General features: G+C 40.8%; 2 protein-coding genes across 2 annotated transcripts in view; both read right to left on the bottom strand.

Moving 5' to 3' along the window:
* The window catches only part of LOC118429939 (hemicentin-1-like), a 61766-nt gene extending 44831 nt beyond the window's left edge, over positions 1-16935 (bottom strand). Inside the window, exons 1-5 of the mRNA XM_035840586.1 lie at positions 16886-16935; positions 12720-13073; positions 11876-12169; positions 10571-10849; positions 10135-10365 (exon numbers count right to left, since the gene is read on the bottom strand). Of these exons, the coding sequence (XP_035696479.1) occupies positions 10135-10365; positions 10571-10849; positions 11876-12169; positions 12720-13073; positions 16886-16928 (1201 nt within the window). The 5' untranslated portion in view covers positions 16929-16935. The remainder of the gene's footprint in view (positions 1-10134; positions 10366-10570; positions 10850-11875; positions 12170-12719; positions 13074-16885) is intronic.
* On the bottom strand, positions 8466-9579 carry LOC118429960 (LAS seventeen-binding protein 1-like). Its single transcript, XM_035840611.1, has 3 exons — positions 9551-9579; positions 8953-9135; positions 8466-8660 (listed from the first exon to the last, which is right to left on the bottom strand). Exons 1-3 carry the CDS (start codon positions 9570-9572, stop codon positions 8593-8595), a joined length of 273 nt encoding a protein of 90 aa, XP_035696504.1. The 5' UTR covers positions 9573-9579; the 3' UTR covers positions 8466-8592.
* Positions 16936-17141: the final 206 nt, after the last annotated feature.

Raw genomic sequence — 17141 nt, 5'->3', positions numbered from 1 at the left:
TGCAGGTCATGTTCGGTGGCGCTAGACCGGCATTGTTGTCGTTTATCGTTGATATCTGTGGTCTAGACTGGTGTTTGTGATGGCCGGAGCCTCCTTGATATATGTATGACCTTTTCAGCTAATAACCCCCCTCCCCAGCCTCTATATTTCCGGTCACTTATTTCTCGTCACTCTTTCCAGTATAGCTACATTTAATCAGCCTGGAAGGGTTCTATTACTTCCTGGTATGGTTAAATATGTAAAATCATCAAAGCGCCATGGTGAAACAGCCGTCGAACGCTGCTACAAAGTTTTTAATTTTGAGATCATATCAGACAAGTCCCCATGCCCGTCTTATGCAGACCCATTATCACAGGGTACTTAATATCTGAATAATCATCATTTTCCTACCTATCATGCTATAGTATGACCTCGAAATATTTTAACATTATTCAGGTACAAGATCAAAATTGTGGAAGAGCAGACCAATTCTACGTTGGTTAAATATTTTTGCTAATTAAAGGTAGAACACCCAGCTTGCTCTTAGCGTGCGCTAGTGAGAGCTGTGCTTTCAGCTGTCCAGCCTCTTGGAAACCCAGACTTTGGGGACTGTGCTTGGCACAGTGGGGGCTGGTTCAGCTTGGTTAGATGGGTTTGCTGGTTGTTAACGACGCTATTTGTTCTTCTCAATTCCAATACTTAGTGTGTGTTTTTGTTCTTTTTGCCAACGTCTGACAGCGTAATTTGTACTAGGTTTGATGAACCTCTAATGATGTCCTTCATTAGCCATTAAGAACCAATTTAATTGCGATACACTTTTACATGTGTTAAACGTACCTCCTTTATTTCAATCAACGTGTACACGTTATATTTTAATTCTACATACAAATTGTGTAATTGTTCATATCCTTAAGCAGTTTTCAGGCCAAGAGAGCATGTATGCTATCTACTTGGAAATATCCAAACGGTTACTCGTATGTTTACAGAAAATACTTCGTCAACCGTCTCACTATTACCAGCAATGCTGTTGTAAAACGTAACCAAAAACGCTGTGATGGACGGAATTTTCAGTGCACCTCTGTTTACTTGTTATTTTATGAGCTATTATAAAACAAGCCCATGTATTTACAGTATATCGCCATTAGTAGGATTACAAAACTATCCCTATTTGCATTTGCAACACTTTTTGAAACTTTGAAAGTACGCATAGTCTGGCTTTGTAACCATATCTATAACCTTGCTGGAGCCCAATAGACAGGGAAAACTTATAAATTAATGAAATATGTTAGAAGCCAATTTCGGCGACGACCCTTTACTATGGCAATGGGAAGGGACGACTAGCCGCAATCACAACGTGGAACTGTCACAAATTCCGATACTACAGTCTAGACAACAGACCTTCACCCCACGTATTCATCGATTCTACACATGCATTTGACACGAGAACTGACCAAGGCTGACTATTGCTGACCCTTGCAGACCTACGTATCAGATGGAGTTTATGCTTGACCATCCGTAGTTGCCTGCAGGGTAGGGTCCAAACAGTGAAACGTTGGCAGGTGTCCCACAGAGAGGCATGCCTGACATATCAGATGCAATCAAAGAGTAAAGCTGTCCATTGGTGATGAAAGTAGGGTGTGACTGTTTATTATAATTTTCCTATATATCTAGTGTGAAATACCGGTCTGCTTACTTAACCGATAGGAGTTATTTTCTGTTTAAACAATTGAGAAGGAATTTGAGGTACACAGTTAATTCTGTGATCATTGCGAAACAGGTTACTCTAACCGTCCTTATACCATAACCATTACCTACAATGCGCAAGAAGCAAACCACTAAGAGTATGCACCTTGGTAACACGTACCACATTAAGTTGCATTACCTCATTGACGGTAACGCTTGTCTGTGGGTTTATCATCTATGTGCAGCTCGTAGCACGGGAGACACCTACTGTCTACCCACGCGGATGACACTCGATGATCCTCTCTACTTCCATATCGGAGAGCTAGAAAAGGATATGAACGGTTCAGTCAGAAGGAAACATGGAGATCAGAGATGATTAGGCGACTGTCATGCCTGAGCCATATCATTTATAGTACCAACAAGTGGGTTCTGAGTTGTTAATTTAGATGTATAATCCTTACATGAGAGTTTTGTACAGTCTGTAATTGGATTGGCGTCTGATCCACCCTAGGTAAAATGTCATGATCTGAAGTGTCATAATACGTTATGGTACGTGCATACACTGTCGGGCTCTATTTCACTAGCATCAGCAGCATACAGCGTTGTGCCTTGCACGCTATCTAGTTGAAATGATAGAATGTTACTCTGTTGAGGCACAAGAGAAGAGTATCTGAATTGTCAATCTGTTGTTTGTCCTTCTTCTACTATGTGGCAACCAACAATATGAGCTCCGAATACGGAAGGAATGTTTAAACAAAATACTGCTTGCTGGGTTAGTCAGTACAAATTGAATGGAGGATACGGTACCTACCAACGTCTTGCCAAATAATAACTTCCCAATCATTTGCACTAAGTGTTGAATCGTGTTTTCACCTCCAATCCTTGAGATCCCCATAAGATGTTACAGTTTCAATGTATCGACCGTTCTCAAAGATTCTGCATTATGAGCAATTCTAAATGACTCACCTTTTGCGTCGACACATGATCAGTAGTCCACCTTTATATATTCTTTCCTCGCCATAAGGAAAATGCGAAATCAAGTCTGACAATGATGGCTTTTCTTCACATGGCGGCTGGCAGGTAGAGCTAATTGACATTCAGGGTTGCAGCTTCGTTGCGCACTTAGCTGCTGGATCAGCCTTGTATTTGATTCTTTGCCACGCCGTTTTATCAGTCACGTTAGATATGATGAACGAATCCAATATTTGCGAGGAAAGCAGGGAACATCCCACGTACTCTGCATGACTATTTTTACGTGGTGGTGTACTTAATGTAAGGTCTACTTATTCCACCCGCTCGAACCTGCAATAATTTAGTTTAGCAAACTTCGGACGCTCTAAGGCATGCATAAGTCATAGTGTGTATGTGATGCCATTAAGTGGAGACCTAAACGAGTAATTTTGTCGCCGGTAGCAAGTCCACCGAAGCCCCATGTGTGGTAGAACTATAATTTGTAAATCGCAGGTATGGATGCACTCAGACTTTTACAGCTATGGCATTTTCGTTTTTCAGTCAGACGTCCTTCGAAGATCTCCCAAGTTGCAAAGTAGATTATCATCTTTGACTATAAAACCATCACTAATAAAAGTAAATTTGATGTCTATGCTGAGGGTGAGGCTTACCACCATGACTTTCTCGCCACTTTCATAGCATAGCTATCTTCAGACTGGGTGGGTCGGGGCTCTTCCTTCCTAATATGTATGGGAGTATGTGAAGTGGATTGTCTTCTTAGTGATATTTGTGTGTATCTCCTAGGAATAGAGTGAGTAATGCAGGTTTGGACCCCCCGCATGTAGTGGCTTTTCTGGAGCTGCATAGGGCGTTTTTGTTGGAAAATTGGAAGAAGATACCTGAACCACCGAAGAATGATTTATTTACATATTTTTGGTATATAATACCTTGGTTGATGGTTAACAGAATGGAATGTAATTAATTCAAATCAAGGGTTTGATTTACATAACCAATGAGAAAACTTATCATTCGATTGCAGATACACGTGGGGTGCTTTGTTGGGTCAACAAACATGTACATGTGGCATTAGGTCGTTAAAAGCAGTTTCCTGGTGTCCATGCAGCATGTCTATATACCTCTGCGGTGTACCTGCTGTGGAGAACATTATCTCATAATTGATGTCACAAATTAGGTTTAGCATTATTCGAAGGATTAGATTCTGGAACTCTAGTGCCTTGTTTTCGTCTACTTTTTAGATGGGAATGTGTAGTTTATTTGCTCGTCTGTTGCAATACTTTGCCAGCTTAGACTTAAAGGTCAAAAGCAAAGTCCCCTGTGAACGTACCTCAGGTGCGTAAACGGCACTAGTAACCTGCACAGACATGAACTATATGTTACAATCTGGGACACGTCGCTTCTTCTCAACAAGTTGCTTCCTCACGCGAAGCGCACAGCAACGGGCACTCAATCATCGTATTTGTGGCTAATTCTGCCAATCCATGTGTATCGTTCTTCTCTGATCCTCTGTCGTTTGTCTAAATCAAGGTCCAGAATTTTCCATCTGGGGACCAATTTGACTCAGTGAGGTTGATCCCTGTGCGGACAGAGGTCTGCACAAAGGTCTCGAAAGTGTCGTCACTGGCCGTGTTCGTTTGCTATCCCACTCGGCATACCTTGATCCTTCCGCAGCTTCAAAGAGAATTGTTCGCCCTCGCAACGTTTACGATGCCAGCAGGGATACTATCTAACTGTGCATTTAATGTTCAAGCTAGGTTTGCATAACAGTGTGCACTGGAAAGCACTCACCGAATGTATGAATTGCGTTGGATATTTGCAAGAGGAAAGCAACGAAAATAAAAATACAGGAGACATTACTAATAACATTAAGATATTTGAGATGTTATTACCATAGGTACACTGCAGCTAGCGGGAAAATGTAAACTTTGAAACTTTGAATGCTAGATATACAGTTTTGTTTAGTTATTGAATTATTCCACCTCCACACCTCAAACCATTTCACATAACAAGCCTAATAGTTTTCAAACGTACGCTGCTTGTGAGTGAAATCATGGCTATTGATATCTTTATGATGTGATCTGCTGTATTCCGAAGCTAAGAATGGATTTACCCGCAGTTTGAGAGATTTAGTTTACCCGTGTCTTCCTTCAGGGTGTTCGTATACGTACTCTTTTAGCACTTATCAAACTACCTATACCATGACCAACATCAGTCAAACGGCATTATGTTCTTCAGCTGAGACACTAATGTGGTCGTATCACATTATCATCGACAGTGCATGTGTACTTTATAGTACTAGTGTTATGCCTTTTTTACACCAAATGGCATTCGTGAAGCGAGGCAAAGATCTTATGCAAATACTAGGGAAGCTATAGTATATGTAGCCCTAGCCTTCATACACATTATCATCCACAGTGCATATGTACTTTATAGTACTAGTGTTATGTCCTTTTTTTTTTACACCAAATGACATTCGTGAAGCGAAGCAAAAATCTGATGCAAATACCAGGGAGGCTATAGTATATGTAACCCTTCATACACATTATCATCCACGGTGCATGTGTACTTTATAGTACTAGACGTGTTATGTCTTTTTTTTGCACCAAATTGTATTCGTGAAGCGAAGCAAAGATCTGATGCAAATGCTAGGGAAACTTTAGAATATGTCGCCCTAGCCTTCATACTCATTATCAACCACGGTACATGTGTACTTTATAGTACTAGTGTTATGCCTTTTTTTTACACCAAATGGCATTCGTTAAGCGAAGCAAAGATCTTATGCAAATGCTAGGGAAGCTATAGTATATGTAGCCCTTCATACACATTGCCATCCACGGTGCATGTGCACTTTATAGTACTAGTGTTATGTCCTTTTTTTTTTACACCAAATGGCATTCGTTAAGCGAAGCAAAGATCTGATGCAAATGCTAGAGAAGCTATAGTATATGTAGCCCTAGCCTTCATACACATTATCATCCACAGTGCATGTGTACTTTATAGTCCTAGACGACGTGTTATGTCTTTTTTTGCACCAAATTGTATTCGTGAAGCGAAGCAAAGATCTGATGCAAATGCCAGGGAGGCTGTAGTATATGTAAACCTTCATACACATTATCATCCACAGTGCATGTGTACTTTATAGTTACTGTACTAGACGTGTTATGTCTTTTTTTTTACACCAAATGGCATTCGTGAAGCGAGGCAAAGATCTTATGCAAATGCTAGAGAAGCTATAGTATATGTAGCCCTAGCCTTCATACACATTATCATCCACAGTGCATTTGTACTTTATAGTACTAGACGTGTTATGTCTTTTTTTGCACCAAATGGCATTTGTGAAGCGAAGCAAAGATCTGGTGCAAATGCCAGGGAAGCTATAGTATATGTAGCCCTAACCTTCATACACATTATCATCCACAGTGCATGTGTACTTTATCTAAGTACTAGTGTTATGTCCTTTTTTTCTTACACCAAATGGCATTTGTGAAGCGAAGCGAAGATCTGATACAAATGCTAGGGAAGCTACAGTATAGGTAGCCCTTCATACACATTATCATCCACGGTGCATGTGTACTTTATAGTACTAGTACTAGTGTTATGTCCTTTGTTTACACTAAATGGTATTCGTGAAGCGAAGCAAAGATCTGATGCAAATGCCAGGAAGGCTGTAGTATATGTAGCCCTTCATACACATTATCATCCACAGTGCATGTGTACTTTATAGTTACTGTACTAGACGTGTCATGTCTTTTTTTTACACCAAATGGTATTCGTGAAGCGAAGCAAAGATCTGATGCAAATGCCAGGGAGGCTGTAGTATATGTAGCCCTTCATACACATTATCATCCACAGTGCATGTGTACTTTATAGTTACAGTACTAGACGTGTTATGTCTTTTTTTTTACACCAAATGGTATTCGTGAAGCGAAGCAAAGATCTGATGCAAATGCCAGGAAGGCTGTAGTATATGTAGCCCTTCATACACATTATCATTCGCAATGCATATGTACTTTATAGTACTAGACGTGTTATGTCCTTTTTTACACCAAATAGTATTCGTGAAGCGAAGCAAAGATCTAAAGCAAATGCTAGGGTAGCTATAGTATATGTAACCTTAGCCTTCATACACATTATCACCCACAGTGCATGTGTACTTTACTAGTGTTGTGTCCTTTTTTTACACCAAATGGCATTCGTGAAGCGAAGCAAAGATCTGATGCAAATGCCAGGGAGGCTGAAGTATATGTAGCCCTTCATTTGACCTTGCCACGCTCTGTTGGAAGCTGAAGCCGTCTCCATGTCCCGCGGCTATCATCTAAAAGTAATCAAGCAGTAGAGCTGGAGCCAAAGGCGCGTCAGTAGGATCAAACTTTGAGTACTATAATCCACTTCCCGAACTTCTTATCGCAGTGCAAGAAAATTAGTACTTCAAAAGATACGAGTCTCGTGTGCTTATTTGGAGCCGCACTTTGATGCGGTTTGTTCAGAAGAAATAACTTGATTGTTGTTACTTAGAGATCTAGAAGTACATTCGAGATAACGTTCAATGTGTCTACTTTCAGCTCAATGTGCCAATATGGCATATCCCTTTGAACTGGAACAAAGCTTAGCAATGAAAACACATGTTGGGATTGTGATGATCAAATCTTATGTATTCCTACATAATCCAGTGAATATTGCGTTCTTGTGTGGTATGAAATTATTATATCTATTTTTACCGGACAATACATATCTTACTTGACCGTTTATCACAGAAGAAAGTGTTTTGACAGACATGACTTTGTGTTCGTTTAGAAATCTTCATATCTTTAGATTCCTTTATAATGTACAGAAATATTCCACCCAATCATCATACAGTGATGACCATTCAATTTTTGAAGATTTACTTTTTTCTTCTGGTGTAGAATGTTGTACAATATTTCAACATCATCAGTAATCTGCATTAATAAACTGCATTATTCAGAATCAAGGTTTTGCGGGAGAAGTTGGTGTAGTATACTTTTTACAAGATAAAATTAATTCTATGCTGCCTTCTACAGAAGGAACAGATTGTGGGAAAAAAGTTTCGACGGTGTAATTTCTGGCGTTAAGTATTGAAGATCTCTTCCCATGGCTTTTGTGCTTGAATCAGCTGGCATTATTGACCATGATGGGTTGACACTGTAGAAAATGAATACAGGAAAAGGCATTTAGAAATACGGCTTTAGTTTACGATAGAACGTTGAGGGCACAGATCCCGCATAAAATACAAGAAAAACTATGGTGTGGTACATGTATTTCGTGTAATTTTCTAAATCGTAAATAGCCATCATAATCGACCTGAATGTATTCGTTAAGTCTTTTACGTTCAAACACTTCTTCTATCTATACTCTACTGGGCAAAGCCCCCTTCAGGGGCATCCTTACGATATAAGTTTTCGTATTGAATGAAGATATAAATTAAGTGGATTGAAACAATGGCTAGTATACTGGAATGACTGTTTGCATGGATTGCAGCAGATATATTACTAAAAAACGAGCTTTACCCATATCCATGTAACAGAATGTACATCATATCATTACGCGTGTATGTAGGCAGGTATCGTGAATTTTGAAGAGAGTAATATTTCTATAGAGGCTGTGTGACTTGGGAAGGCCGTGGCGGTAAAGAATTAAACATTGTCATTGTTCTGCAATAAATGATAACAAGATTAGAGATCGAAGTAATCTGACTAAGTTATACAAGCTGATGATAAACAACAAAACGCATAATCTATTTTTCATTCAATAAATAAATATAATGTTGGTGTTAAAACTACAGATAATTTTGAAATAATATATTTCATTACCGATCAACGGTACTGAAACATCCACTTCGACAGTATGGTCAGACGCCATGGTACACAACTGAGTGGTCAAATGCAGAAGCCGCTGCAGTTGAAGACCAGCAGCTAAACTGTAGGTGGTAAGCCTGAAGTAGTGTCACGCTTTGGGGGTGGGCCGTTTTTGGGACTCCTTCATTTCACTGTAGATGTGGTCATCCTCTGCCGCTGAAAATCGGACAGACTATTCAAACCGGGACAAGCTAAGCCACGTTTGGGACTGTTTTCTCACCGCAAAAGCGCCACCTACATCGGCTACATATAGCGGTGAGAATCAGAGCTCCAGTTAGAAGCTCTGACGAAGGTATCTGAGAGACATCGAAACGTAAGAAAAGTACCTACTGGTTGTGTAATAAGAATTCTCCTTCATCCCATTCAAACTGATGTAAAATGATTATCGTAGACTTCAAATCTCGTCCTAAAGGGAAACGGCAAAAACAAATTCCTGTTATTTTATTACCTTCTGAAGCAGAGATGAAGATGACGTAGTTTGACGGGAAGAGCCCCACCCTGCCTGCCGTGAAACCCAGGCACCAATCACCAGCCTCCCCTTCTAGTACTTCAATTACATCTCCCGCCTCCAGACGTAACTCGTTATCGTCTCTTGGTTTGTAGTCATACATGGCCCTGGCGTATCTTCTTTCTACAAAATGTGATGAAAAAAACTTACTCTATCGTAAAAATGTTTCTTACACTCTTCCTGTGCTTCCTAGTGTCTCCGCTTCATTTCTAAGCACCTTTGTTTTTATAGAATTATATCAAGGTATTCATTTACACCTGAGTTAGGTGAGGAAAGTCGGGTAAAGCGCCTTTCCCAAGGGCACAAGATCGGTGACGCGGCAAGCCGGATTCGAACTCAGGACCCCTTGGGCCTGAGACCAACGCGCTGCCGATTGAGCCACGCGGTCTCACGCTATAAATGGAGTTGGTATAGTCGTATCATTCTACAGTGTACTGCTGGAGACTTTAATTACCTTTTCTTACTGATGTCCTCTAAGATTTCTCCAATTATCCTGTAATCATTGAAAACTGCATATTTCATTAATCCCTGCCAATACCTTGTGTGCTTTTCCTCAACATATCAATTCCATCATGGTTCATTGGATGATTTTCACCCTTGTCTGTGGAATAAGGAAAGAAAAATGTCGATAAATTTGAGAAATGGGTAAAATAACTACACGAGGTGTGTTATAGAAATTGCTTAACTTTCTTTCCAACACTGAAATCAATACAGGGACTTACCCTAAATTTTCGGTCAAACTCCGTCGACCTTGTTCACGGAGTTTGACCGAAAATTTAGGGTAATTCCCTATATTGATTTCAGTGTTGGAAAGAAAATTGAGCAATTTCTATAATGTATCCTACCAACACAGATGAACTTTCATGCTACACGAGGTGTGTTTTGATAAGATTAATAACGCAGCTTTCACCTATCTTCTACAACGTTGTATGATCCGAGACAGGGGATTGCCATCTACTGAGTTTGTTAAATACAGCTGAGAACCCGATCTATTGGCTCCGTCACACTAATTTTCTCCCTTGTAGCGGTAGCTTTGCCCTGTCAGTGCAATTTGTCTCATGTATCATGTGATGCCAGAAATCCAGCATGTCGTGACTGGTATATCTGTTAAGAGCTTTGTACCTGGTAATGCTGACTGTCTCCGGAGGTCTTGACCTTCATTTGCATCAGTTGTAGCGTGATCCCGTCTTGATGCGATGTCGTAGTAGAAGGCGAACTTTTTCCTTTCCTCTTGCTTCCTCCTCCTTTTCAGGAAGTATATGAGGAGGCAGAGACAGATGAGGAGCCACAAAATGCTGGCTGTGGCGCCGATTACTACGGCTACTACTGTCGTAGTGATGTCTTTCTGGATGCCTGCGGAGAGTATGTTCAGTTTTAACTTAAAGCTATCAGTAGAATGTTTAGGCATGAAAATATATTTTTGGATCTCAATATTTCGTCGCCTTTACTTTACGGTACTTAAATTTTATGTGTAATGGATATTTGTTAAATAGTTGCGCTACGCCAGATTATCAGTGCCTAACTGCCTATACTATTGGGGATTAGAACCTCAACGTACCCGTCACATCGAGTCTTGTCGTCCGAAACTGCTTCTGCCCAACCCCGTTAGTTGCTGCACATGAGTACGTGCCACTGTCGTTAGCTTCCACAGTATTCAGAACAAGAGAGCTCGTACGGACATCGCCAGACAAGACGTAAGAATTGGCCCTTAGAAGACGTCCGTGTTTGGACCACGTGATGTTCGGAGTTGGGTTGCCGTCGGCCACACATTGGAAAGTCACGTGGTCGGAAACAGTAACTTCCACTGGGTCGGAAATGCTAATAATAGAGGCTGGATCTGAAAGGGAAAACGTTGATCGATACCAGTATGAATATCATGATGTGAAACATCTTAGCAGAGGTGCCATAAGAGTACGTCTATTCATAGTAGAGTCTTAGACTATCATGCATCACGGTGCAACCGGTGAAGTATGATTGAATTTTTTTAAAAATTCATTTTGGGGAGGTGTCTGAAGGTTGCATGTATAACGTTAGATAAGTAGTACCTAAAAGCTGCACATGATCTTAGAGATCTCCATTGACCTCAGGGTACGACCCAGACGAACGCGGTGCTCAGACAGGGGATCAATATGATGTGAGGCAGACACGAGTAGGAGAAATCTCCTTAATCCACAAGATGGGAGGCGAAAGCTCTTTGGTATTACCGGCGAGAGGCCATGGACATCAAAGGATGAGCTAATGGGCAGTTAATGATCTTCACACTGGCCTGGACGAACATGGTTTACACCCTACCTTTCATTTATCAATTTGACTACGTGTGCACAGCATAACTCGAGAAAGTGTGTATGAATGGTTTTGGTATCTTTATTTCGTAGAAGTCGGGAAAACGAAGGTCGGATGAAACCATAATTGCCCCCCCTCTCTAGCAACTGTTTAGCGCTGTCTAGCAATGGGCACAGGGAATAGCTACGTAGAGGACTTATGTCTTATCATTACGAGCTACGTGTCATATATTTGTGTATGCCATTGAAGTCATTTCCCAAAATACCACTGCAACTGACAACAGTTTTGTGTAGGACGATATGTTGTATAATACCATTCTACTTCGCTGCGGCCTAGTAATTTGACAAATCGACCAACGCATTTCATATATTAAAAAATATATATATATCTGTTAACGCTTCTTATGATTTGGTGCCTTTTTGAGGCGCCGGTACATTTTACGTGATATTTTTGTTATGAAGTCAATGACTACACACATCCAATTTAGGTCACAGCGAGATTGCCGTGGATGAAATGGGGGCTTGCATTTTTCAGTCATATATCAGTTTGACAAAACGAATTAGTCATTGTGAACACTCACATTGGACTCTGACCAGCATACTCTCAGCTGCAGGCCTGACAGGGTGGTGAACAAAACAGGTGTACAGTCCGGCATCAGCTCTCGTCATACGGCGGATGATCAAAGATGGCGACTTCACATTCCCGCCGGAGTACTTCCCTTTGTAGCCGTTAGCTTCGATTCTTCCACCGTCTTTCCCCCAGTAAAGTGATGTTATGTTGGGTTTGGCGTCCCTCACAGTGCACATTAGGGAAACAGTCTTTCCCCAGGTTGTGATGTATGGATTGCTTGGTCCAACCTCTAGCCTGGGTGGGACTGTATCGTACATCATCCGTGTGTTAGTAGATTGACATTGGTGTTCTATACCTTTACAGATTGGTTGTTGATCAATGTAAAGCAGCAAACCACGATAAATGGATCTATACGTTACTACGACCATATATCCGTGCACAAAATAAAGAGCTTGCCATCATGCTTTCGATCAGTCCTCTGAGCCTTCTCAAGTAAAAATGCCTAAGTCACACATCTGGAACGGAATTGTGACGTCAGCAAAGGGTCAAAGGTGCTTGGCAGTCGGTATCGGCCCCCGTCTCTGTTGATGGAAGGTTGGTGGGCTCTGATGTAGATGGCCTCAGGTCAGATGACTGATCGAAAGCTTGTTGGTAAGCGCTTTATTTTATGCATGGATATATGGTCTTAAAATTTTAACATAATGTCGACTACCGTCACATTCAAGGATCTATCCGTTCATTGAAATCATTCAGGGGAATTCACCAACAATACATTGTTAACGATTGAAACAAAGGTATATGAATGGCTTGTAATAATCATCTACTTCAAGTTCATGAAGCAAATTCAAACTAACCATGTAGTTCCAGGCGGATGAATTTCTCGTCGGTTCCCTGTTCGTCGGTCATGATTGACAGAGCGTACATCCCCTCGTCATCCGCCATCGTACGATCAATCCGCAGGGAGGCTTGTCCCACAAGCTGAGCTCTCCCCTTATAGACGCCATAAGCACGCCTTATATTCAAGTCAGGAACATAGGAGAACACACTTCTTCTCTGCTGGGACGTGCTGTCTATGTCGACTTTGTGCCATATGATTGAAATCACTCTGTAGCCAGTGGAATACTTAGCTGGCAAAGTTGCAGTATCACCCAGTGCTGTTTCAGCTACGTCCGGGAGGTGAATTTTCACAGCATCTCCGGCAGCACAATCTGTAAAAAGGGATTTGATACATGTAATTATAAGGTTGAACTTCTGACCCAAACAACTATCTCTTTCGTGTGGAACGACCATGTCACTGGATATTGCAGTCAAGATCATTTGCGATGCTTCAGGAACGGCTGCCTCGGCAAGATGAGTAATTAAAGACATTTGTCATACACGAGTGTCATTAGTGGATCTTTTAAGATTAGGATTTTGCTGCCATGCTATGTTATGAACCATATGGCGTTCTGTTGAACTGGGAAAACTAGATACGTAGATAACGTTCTTTCTGTGCATGCCTGTGCTTATTGGATTAACGGTATGTACAAAAACAACAACATTATGGTGTTGGTCTTTCCCTCATTTAGAGTGAAATATTTGTTTACAACAATGAAAATTTAAAGCGTTCGTGAAATTTGAAATAAGACAGGCAAGATGAAGACCAAATCTCAGGAATGGACATACTTATTGCCGAGAATGTTTTGATTGAGGATTTAAATCAAAATGGTCAGCATGCTAAAGTCTTGAACTACAAACAGATTTCGTCCTTGTTTAGTCGACCAACCCGTCATCGCATGACATACATGTGAACTTAGAGCTATGAAAGGTCATACGATGACCTGCTAATGATCAACTACAGATAAGCATGCTGTAAGACCCCATCCATTATCATGGGAACCGTTTGTTTTGATCACCCTTTCAGAAACCTGATACAGCAGGTTACCTTGGAGAGCAGTAATAAAATAAAACAGACATTTCCTCTCAGAATAAGCATGTACATGTCCTTAATTACCAGGATAAATCGCATTGCAGATTATTACCAAGAGTATACCAAGGCCAAATCTAAGTCTTCACAAATGGAAGCTCTAGATATTATTGAATATTCTAGCAAGCGAGACTGAGAGCTACTTTACAATGGGCACATCTGTGTACGTAATGGTGTGTAAAATTAAAACTATCGCCATGCCATAAATATGGCTGCATCGTCCTACAGCAGTATGCTTTAAATCTCGTTGCAATAGTGCTACGTAAATATGAGTTATGACGTCGATATATTCAAGTTGAAGTTGGCTACGTCCGGATTCCTTGTTAATATAATACATGTGTAACATATGGAATAATTTCAATGAAGACGAAATTATTTTCTTTCAGTGCCACTTTTTTCAGGAGAAAATAGTGCTGAATTATGATCACCACTTCCCCAATTAGTCATGGTGTAAAAAAATGAGCAAAACCTGTATTATTTATTGACGGAAATTCCTGGATAGTTATTGACTTTATTAGGCACGATTGCCGTTTTACCATGCGAAGAAGGTTTTTATTACCACTGAATAACTTATTTTCAATGCGTTAACTGTCATAACCCTGCTATGAACGGCTTTACATCTTTTTGGGAAAAGAAGTTTAAAGTCAGAGTGAACGTTAACGGAAGCACATAACCGTAGATTTACATAAGAGCTAATGGCACTGTTGCCACATCATAATGTCACTCAGGGCGCCTCCAGTCTAACTGCGTATTACAGAAATCACCTTAGCTATAAATGAAATGGCAGATTAACAAAATGAAACACTTCGGTTGTGTCTTAATGGGTCCCAGTCTTGCGATAATGCCAAAAGGTTGACGCCTACGTTTATGACTTTAATACAAGTCTAACGCTGGAAGTAGTGAAACGGGAAAATTAGGTGTTATCTGACCGAAGACAGACGGCCCGGTGTTACCAGTGCAGCCATCCGTGAATGTCATCTGCGGCGCTTCCCAACAGTAAAACACGCCCCAAAAGTCCGGAACTAGGGACTTAGCATCTAAATGACTGCAATTACTTCACTTTTCCCTGGAGGCTCGGGCGACGAGAAAGTTATTTTGTCTGAAGGTCTTAGATAAGACTTTACGTGTACCGTTTAAGTTCTTATTTTCGTGCAAGCCTTGTCAATCCGATTCTCCTTCCCTCAAACCAAACACAAGTCCATGACAACACAAGTGCTGAACAGTGTTCAACCGCCACGTCAGTGGAATACTCCAAAGAAGTCTTGTCTTATCTATACGTACTACCAAGGATAAAACCTCCTTGGTACTACAGAATCATAAAAAGAGAAATCATTAAGAGAGGCAAAAATTCACATCCGTCCTGCCGTAATGAGCTGCATAACGTATGACAGTGGCCCACCAGGAAGACCGGAATCATTGTTGATATACAAGCCTGAGCAAGTTACCATTTCTTTGTCGATGGAGTATTGGGAACTCTGCCAAAGATGTACTGATGCGGGCCGCGTTAGAGCGAGCCGATCTTATCTTCAGACACAGCGTGACTACCCTACCCAGCGGTCATACTTAATCTACAGAAAAGCAGTATTTCATTGGGAACGACAGTGATGCTTCTTGCCTTGACGTTGTGAAGAAATGCTCGGATATAACACTACTAACAGTAGACCCGAAGAAGATTTAATGTTCTCCAGCTGTACTCTCCAGTCATGATTCACTGCGTGCGCAGGATATCGAACTAGAAAAAGAAAGTCCCAAGTGGCAAGAGCCACGGCGGGGTGCTTCAATTACATGGATACTATAGGCTCCAACAACCAACTGTCCGAAGTGCGATGTTTATGACAGATTCATGAGCTACAAGTAAATGAGATTTTTCCCTTGGGGCTACGCCGTGCTAGGTCGAGATTACTGCCTGCACGATTGAGCCATACCCGTTGGTTCTTTGGTACGGCAATTGAGTATTACAACGGTATTACTAATATGATTGTTGTTTTAATGATATCTATCAGTCATAATTTATCGGCGTTGCCTTCCCGTCATCATTATAGCGTTCTCGATGATTTTATACAAAATGGAGAAAGATAAAAAAGGTAGATTTATCTTGCTGAATACTGCTTGCGATGAGTATACCTATTAATGCATTTCTCATCCGTTCCACAGGAAATGATAACGTATCTCATAGTAAAACAAAAGACAAGTCACTAAGTCATTCCTGTCGTAAAAACAAATATATTGTCATTCTGCCAATAAAACATGCCATAGCTACATTACGACGAATCGTAAGGCACTCTGCCCTGAGATAAGGGTCTACAACCCCGTGCGTGCTCCGTCCCCATCAAATATAACTGCATCTGGGGACTACATATCATCTGTAGTTCCAGCTTTATGTTTCGAACACAAGGGAAAGCCTTGGCAATAAAAATGTGCGCCATAGGGGTTCAGGGCAATTTTTACAGGAAAGAACAGATTTCCTCTGACATGAACATTTGCCATCAGCGACGACGAACAGGATCTGATAACGGTATGAAAAATAAATGTACAAAGGCCGACCTCTGCCACCAGGATGTGATAACAACATATGAAGGAGAACATCGTTACTGAAGCTACGATCCTTCATTTAAAGTAGATATGCACACCTAGGGACCCTAAAAGCCCGGATGTATCCGGGTACCGATTTATCGATTAACACCTAACAGTGCAAGTTGTGATAAAAAATTAAAAGGATATCTCTTTGATGATGCCGACATATGAACAACTTTTGCTTGAGGAGAATGATTTGAAATAAGCACTTCCTTTCTCACTACAGAATGGCTTAGCACGTTTGATAGCAAAGATGAATGTCATCAACAACCATGTATGTGCAATATCGCTATACTGTACAGTCACAGAATATTCGTAAGATAGCCGAAAGGTGAATGCAACAGGGGTAATTTGGATTACAAAACAACAACAATTTAATTCATCTGTAACTTATAACTAAATGGTTATCATTTTAAGCAGCGTGTCAATTGTCTAAAACAATAATTCAAATAAGCATTTATTTACATAGTTTAGACATACCTTTCAGGAGAATCGCTCCGATGAGTATTTGGGCCAGCAGCATCTTGAACAGTGTCCTGCATGCAAAGATGGTCAAATGCTGTTAATTACGTACATACAAAGAAAGGAACACACATACACATATGTACACACACGATACGAACACATGCACATGCACAATCGAATTTTGACTGCTATCGTTTACATTAAAGATTACGCTACGGCTACCAGATTCAGGTACAGCAAAGCTGCACACACATGCACCCAGGCAAGCCCA

Source organism: Branchiostoma floridae, chromosome 14, assembly GCF_000003815.2.
Source record: "Branchiostoma floridae strain S238N-H82 chromosome 14, Bfl_VNyyK, whole genome shotgun sequence".
Taxonomy (NCBI): Eukaryota; Metazoa; Chordata; class Leptocardii; order Amphioxiformes; family Branchiostomatidae; genus Branchiostoma; species Branchiostoma floridae.
This window is presented reverse-complemented; position numbering and strand designations above follow the sequence as displayed.